The sequence below is a fragment of the Triticum aestivum genome, chromosome 3D, assembly GCF_018294505.1.
Source record: "Triticum aestivum cultivar Chinese Spring chromosome 3D, IWGSC CS RefSeq v2.1, whole genome shotgun sequence".
NCBI classification, from domain to species: Eukaryota; Viridiplantae; Streptophyta; class Magnoliopsida; order Poales; family Poaceae; genus Triticum; species Triticum aestivum.
The window spans coordinates 445,374,215-445,381,159 of NC_057802.1; the positions used below are offsets into that span (position 1 = coordinate 445,374,215).

The 6,945-nt window shown below is 49.2% G+C and overlaps 1 protein-coding gene across 1 annotated transcript; it reads left to right on the forward strand.

Moving 5' to 3' along the window:
* Positions 1–1,087: 1,087 nt before the first annotated feature.
* Positions 1,088–5,069, forward strand: LOC123079539 (glycerophosphodiester phosphodiesterase GDPD1, chloroplastic). Its single transcript, XM_044502317.1, has 8 exons — positions 1,088–1,346; positions 1,446–1,642; positions 3,168–3,227; positions 3,586–3,666; positions 3,777–3,977; positions 4,065–4,160; positions 4,260–4,456; positions 4,553–5,069. The coding sequence occupies exons 1-8, from the start codon at positions 1,256–1,258 to the stop codon at positions 4,782–4,784; spliced, it is 1,155 nt and encodes a 384-aa protein (XP_044358252.1). The 5' UTR covers positions 1,088–1,255; the 3' UTR covers positions 4,785–5,069.
* Positions 5,070–6,945: the final 1,876 nt, after the last annotated feature.

Sequence of the window (6,945 nt, forward strand, 5' to 3'; positions counted from 1 at the left end):
GCCGATGCAACTCATTGGGGCTGGCAGGACCGCGGCGCGGTCTCTGCCGAGTTTTCAGGTGTAGGTTTCTTCTTCTTTATCTCCCTAACAAAGTCCTCTCCCTCTTCACGGCTTGTTGATGTTGCATCAGTTCCAGCCATAGTATTACCATCAACACCTGGATCTGCACCTCCATCGGTGAGCAGCAGTGTGGTTTTGGCCACCGGCTTGTAGACTTGATTAGGTGCATCCTTTCGTTTCTGCTGCTGCCTGTTCTTCACTGGGGAATTCACCTCCTCCCTCTTATCTTTCTTGTTGCTAGAATTCCTTGTCTCCTGCTTGCTGTTGGCCCTAGTATGATCTCTGGAAGAGTTTTCAGACGACGCCTGCTTGCGATAGTCCTCTGGGTCTGACAGTGCTTACGTGACAAGATATCGCTATGAGTTTAATATTGTCGTATATTTATAATTTATTTATGAATGAAATTAATCAATCAATAAAAAAATTGCTAATCCACCCAACAAGGCTTTGGCAGTGCAGACCGGGTTAACAGAGTTGTTGCGATTCTGTCGAGGTCCCATCTGCGTGGAGTCTGACTGTGCAAGGTTATCTTCTCGCTGGATCCCAAGAGGCAGGATAATTGAGGCCTATACGAGTCATGGCTGACGTGGAAGACTTGCTGGGCAAATTTCAGGAGGTCTCCCCATTGAGGCGATTTTAGAAGAGAGGCAGGATTGCGCTGGCCCATGAGCTAGCTGTGCATGCAAGTTCGGAACCGGGATTTTGTGTTGATTGCCGATGTTCCCCCTGATCTGAAGCCTCTTCTTTCTTAAACAATCCGGTACCAGTTCTAATTATGGACTGTTTCCTTTCTCTAAAAAATCTATAAAGATAAATAAATAAAGTTACAGATGTTTTTTTAAGAGAGAGATATAGAAGGAAAATCGAGACAGGGTGACGTAAAAATAGGACAGGAGACCTGTCCGGGAAGGCGATGCGGCAAAGCGAATATCCCGGAGGATAAACCCGAGAGCCCGAGCGGCACCCTGGAATATTCCCGCTCCGGCATCACATTCAACTCCGGCGTCCATCCGTCCATATAAACTCCTTTCCCCGTCCGTTGCAACTCGCCAGCCAGCCAGCCATCATCCATTGAACCCCTCCCTCTCCTCTCCTCTCCTCGCCGAATCCACCCCGGCGCTCGCTGTCCGAGATCCCCACCAATTCGGCACGCCGCACGTGTGCACGTATAACAACACATCGGGTCGACCGATCAATGGCTCTGCTCAAGGCCGCGCGCGTCGCCGACGTCCCCAGCCTCGACGTCGTCGTGCCGGACCACCTCGCCGCCGCCGCGCGGGTCCTCGGTACGTGCCGTCTCATTCGCCGTCCCCGCGTTGTTTCTACTTTTCGGTTGGTCGATCGGCCGGCGATAACGTGTGTTGCCCGGGCGCGCGCGACCGCAGACGCGGAGTCGGCGGCGGCGATGAAGAGGCAGCAGCGCGGCGCGGGCCGGCGGTTCGCGGTGATCGGGCACCGCGGCAAGGGGATGAACGCGCTGGCGTCGCCGGACCGGCGGCTGCAGGAGGTGAAGGAGAACTCGATCCGGTCGTTCAACGAGGCGGCGCGCTTCGCCGTCGACTACGTCGAGTTCGACGTCCAGGTATGAAGAAGATCTCGATTCCGTCCGCTCCAATCGAATCCCTCCCACCTCCCCTGCGTGCTACGTTAATTAATTAATTTGTTAGGCTGCTGTTACGCGGGTTCCGAGGAAAGGAGAGGCCTTTACGGAAGGAACTGGTGCAGGTGCATGGGGTGGGTCTACGTGGGTCCTAGACTTCCGGAACTGGTGTAGCTCTCCTCGGTGTAGTGTGTCCGGTCTAGGGGATCTTTGTTGATGGGGACGTGGCCGTCCGGAGCGGCTCGAGCACGTTTTGCCGTGTCGCCGCTGGGGAAAGGTCGCCGCGTACCGAAGCGACCCCACATGCGTCGCGGTGGCCTCCCATGTGGAAAAGTGGGGCGGCTCATCGAGCTCTCCAGATCTGACCAGCTCACCAGCACAAAATAATAGTACTAACTTGTACTAACACAGTTTAAAACCACAATAGTTTTGCTAAAGCATCTAGATGTCCCCTACGAGCAACCCCAATAGCTCTTGTATGCCTGAAAACACCACCTCCTCTATCCTCCAAGTTTACCGGAAGATGATCTTCTCGTATAATTACGGCGGCAGATAACCGCCTGAAATTTCACGCCACCGGAACGTTGGAACACCACCGTGCCGTTGTCGGAATGCCTCAGGCCTCCGCCGCCGCCGCTGCCATGTCGTCGGCATGGACACACAGTGTCACTGACTTGCGAGCACCAACGCCTTTTAATGAAAAAAATACAGAAATATATATTTTATGGGCAAAAGTTTTACGGAACTAAAAAAGTAGGTGTTAGAAAACTTTCCCTAAATTATACAGTCATCCCGTAAGAAGATTTTTACAGGAGCTCTTGGAATTGCTCTAAGTATTGCAATTTGTGAGGGTATTCTTTTTATTTCCTTTTTTTATGTTTGATCGAGTCACTTAATGTGTAATAACTAGGGCAAAGATAGATGTGTTCTAGACAGACACAAACCGCAATATTTGAACCGGATATGATGCAGTTATAGACATAATTTGACAGATTAAAGGTTTGGTCCTAGATTGGTTTGTTCGAAATGTCATTATATTCTTGATGTATCCGATGTGGGTACGATATCACAGTGGACTGTGACGAGGCTGCATCAATGATGTCGTCTATCTGTTGCGATCGTACAACTTTTGTCGTACCTGAAGCAGCACTCACGCAAGATAGTACACTAGCTAGTTGTTCGTTTGTCCTGTTGCACTAGTGCGATCCAGTACTTCTGATAACGCCAAACCCCACCTCCAACTTGTACTACTTATCAAGGTGATATATCTTGCCTGTCCCATATATCTATCGTTTTAGTCCATCATCGGTTTTTTCCCTTCTTACGGTGCTATTGCGCAAAACGCCAAGCAAATGTTTCCATTTCTAATTTGCTTCAAAGCTAAATTTGTTCAAAGTGTTCAAAGAAGATACTGATTTTTTTCACTTCTGGCCCTTCTCTCTTTGTCTCCTAAATAATTCAGTGTGCAAAGATGTTGAGAAGCGAACCATGAATATCAATTTTGTAGGTCACCAAGGACGTCTGCCCAGTCATCTTCCATGACAACTTCATCGTTACTGAAGAACATGTAAGTTCACATGTGCCCTCTTGCTCTGTATGCGTATCACTTTCCATCATTTCCTTTTCCCCGGTGAGTGATTGTAGGGGCTGTTTGGATGGGCCCCACCAATTATTTGGCTAACGGTTTGGCCGCGTGAGCTCGCCCAGATGTTGGCAATAAAACTGAATAGCTGGCCAAAAGGTTTGGTGTACACCTGAATTTTCGGCAGCCATGCTGCTATCCAAACAGCCATGTAGAAACCGCCACAAAAAGCACATGCCAAACAGGCTACTACCTGAAATGCTGCCAACTTTGATATTTTCCTGTTTCCATACCACTTGTGTAAGCAACCAACCTAAATCTCATGAGGACTATCGATTTTCAGGGCAAAATTTCAGAGAAGCGTGTCACTGATCTTCAGTTGGAAGATTTCCTCCAGTATGGCCCACAAAACAAGCAAGGGAAGGTACGGAGGAAGTGCAAAACACCAGTGTGCTCATTTGGTCATTAGTAGTGGTGGTTACATAAAGTTTGACATAATGCATCTGATTATTCATTGCTTATTGCTAAATTCAGAATGGGAAGCCTTTGCTGCGGAAAATGAAGGACGGTCGGGTATTGAATTGGAACGTCCAGTCAGATGATCCTCTTTGCACCCTTCAAGAAGCATTCGAGAAGGTCAATCCAAGATTGGGCTTCAATGTCGAGCTGAAATTCGATGACAATCTCGTGTACCAAGATGAGGAGCTCACTCACATCCTCCAGGCCATCCTCAAGGCATGTACTATTTACATGAGTCACTTTCGGTTGGTTAGAGCTTGATACCTGTTGTTCTAACACATCAGATTTTCAACTTGTGAACAGGTGGTCTTCGAGTGTGCCAAGGATAGGCCTATCATTTTCTCTAGCTTCCAGCCCGATGCTGCGCAGCTCATGCGAAAACTGCAGAGCACATACCCTGTAAGTGCAATATTATTACCGGACAGAGCAAGCACATGGAACTTGTATCCATTCCACACCATGAGCGTCACTGATCGCCATCGTTATGATGTTTGTCAGGTGTACTTCTTGACGAATGGAGGGACGGAAGTCTATGCCGACGTGAGGAGGAACTCGTTGGAAGAGGCGGTCAAGCTGTGCCTTGCCAGCGGCATGCAAGGGATCGTGTCCGAGGCCCGCGCGGTTTTCAGGTTCCCGACAGCTATACCCAAGATCAAGGAGGCCGACCTCTCCCTGCTAACTTACGGGACACTCAAGTAAGTTTCTAGTTCTTCATCAACTTCTCTGAATGACGGCCTACTATCTGAATTTGAATGCTACAAGGTTTCTGACGCCGCTGCGCAAATGTGCAGTAACGTGCCGGAGGCGGTGTACATGCAGCACCTGATGGGTGTGAACGGGGTCATCGTCGACCTCGTGCCGGAGATCACTGGCGCTGTCTCCGATCTCATCGCCGTCCCGGAGACCGATGTGGAGATCAATGATCTGAGCGGCCAGGTGGCAAAAGATGCCGCGTCGACACCGAATTTCACGCAGCGGGAGATCTCGTTCCTGCTGAGGCTCATGCCCGAGCTTGTGCAATAACACAGATTGCACACCATTAACTCATGGCTTTGGATGTAACTGATTGTTTGGCATACAGGACAGGAGGAGCCCCTTGTGGAAGGAAGTACAGGTTTACATACTGGGTTGGTGTGATGTCCTTCGGTGAGCCCTGGTACTGGGAGAATTGGGGATTGATATGATATGTTGTAGTGTGGGTGGCGAAATTTTTGGATATACATGTTGTAGTGAATGTCACCGTCACAATGGGCCGTGTTACTAAACTAATACATGATCCTGAGTCTGGTAACCAGCATTTTCGATCAACATTCGTCAATGTGTTTGCTACAATATTTTTGGAAAGTAGATGCCTTCGCAGATTTGCCTCAAGAAATCGGAAACCAAGAAATTTGCCTAAAAAATTCGTAGAAGCCCAAGAAATTCGTATTAAATGCACAGAACCACCACTTTCATATCACAACTTGCAGAAAATCACCATTTTACAAAACATGACACTTTGCACCGAACCGAAAAATTGATGGTGGCAAAAAAACACTGAACCAATTTGTGAGTGTGTTTTGACATGGTCGATCACTCGTGGGCCTACAGCGGTGATGGCGCGCCGCTAACGGGCGTTAACGGCCGTACCGACCAAGCCGGTTGGCCGGCCCGTTCCTCTAAAGGAAACAACGCTATTCCCACTCTCTCCTCTCGCTCCCTCTGTGCTGCCGCCACAATGCTTTCTTGGGCAAAACAGCAGTGACGACGACATGGTCCACTTTGCTGGGGAGGTAATGCCCTTCCAATGTACTTTGTCTGATAAATTTTTGTTTTTGTATGAATTGGACTGGATCTGGTGTATTTGACCACTCCCAATTCCTTTTGAATTCAATCCAGTCCCTCCTAACCATAGACGACTCGGGCTTTGAAGACGATGACAGAGAAGGGCTGGTAGGAGCTTGGGCTCTACCGAGTCGAGGTCGGAGATTGTAGGGGAAGGAGGGAGCTGGGCGAGGCTTGGACCGCGGCGGCCAGCGTACTGGTGCCGTCCCGCGCGGGGAAAGGGGCGGCGGCGATGCAGGAGGCGGCGGCTAGGTTAGGGTTCCGGCTCCTCTGGGAGCCGGGCAATAGGAACAGTCTTATTGCTTAATTTCCAAAAGAGTCTTTACAACTGTTTATATAACCTAGCTGCTAAGCCCTTACCTAAACCTGCCCAGTGGGCCTCCTCCGGGTATAAGTTACCCCGGTCATAACATCTCTCCCCGCCTGCGCAAACAGCTCGTCCTCGAGCTGAAATTCCGGGTAGTGTTCGCGGAACTCGTCGCGCTGCTCCCAAGTAGCCTCCTCCTCCGAAAGGCCATCCCACTAGATCAATAAGTACCACACCCCGCGACGTAGCTGGGCCTGCAACACCTTTCCTGGCCTGGGAAGGAGACACCCATCGGAGGTCGAAGGAAACGCGGGCGTGGCCGCTGGTGGCTCCCCACGGAAAGGCTTCAGCAGCCCCAAATGGAAGACGTCGTGGATGCGAGCACCGGCCGGAAGCTGAAGGCGGTAGGCCACCTTTCCGATGCGCTCCAGCACGGAAATGGCCCGGCGTAGCTGAAGGAAATATGCCCTAGAGGCAATAATAAAGTTATTATTTTATTTCCTTATATCATGATAAATGTTTATTATTCATGGTAGAATTGTATTAACCGGATACTTGATACATGTGTGAATACATAGACAAAACAAAGTGTCCCTAGTATGCCTCTACTAGACTAGCTCGTTAATCAAAGATGGTTAAGTTTCCTGACCATAGACATGTGTTGTCATTTGATGAACGGGATCACATCATTAGAGAATGATGTGATGGACAAGACCCATCCGTTAGCTTAGCATTCTGATCTTGAGTTTTATTGCTATTGCTTTCTTCATGACTTATACATGTTCCTTTGACTATGAGATTATGCAACTCCCGAATACCGGAGGAACACCTTGTGTGCTATCAAACATCACAATGTAACTGGGTGATTATAAAGATGCTCTACAGGTGTCTCGAAAGGTGTTTGTTGGGTTGGCATAGATCAAGATTAGGATTTGTCACTCCAAGTATCGGAGAGGTATCTCTGGGCCCTCTCGGTAATGCACATCACTATAAGCCTTGCAAGCAATGTGACTAATGAGTTAGTTGCGGGATGATGCATTACGGAACGAGTAA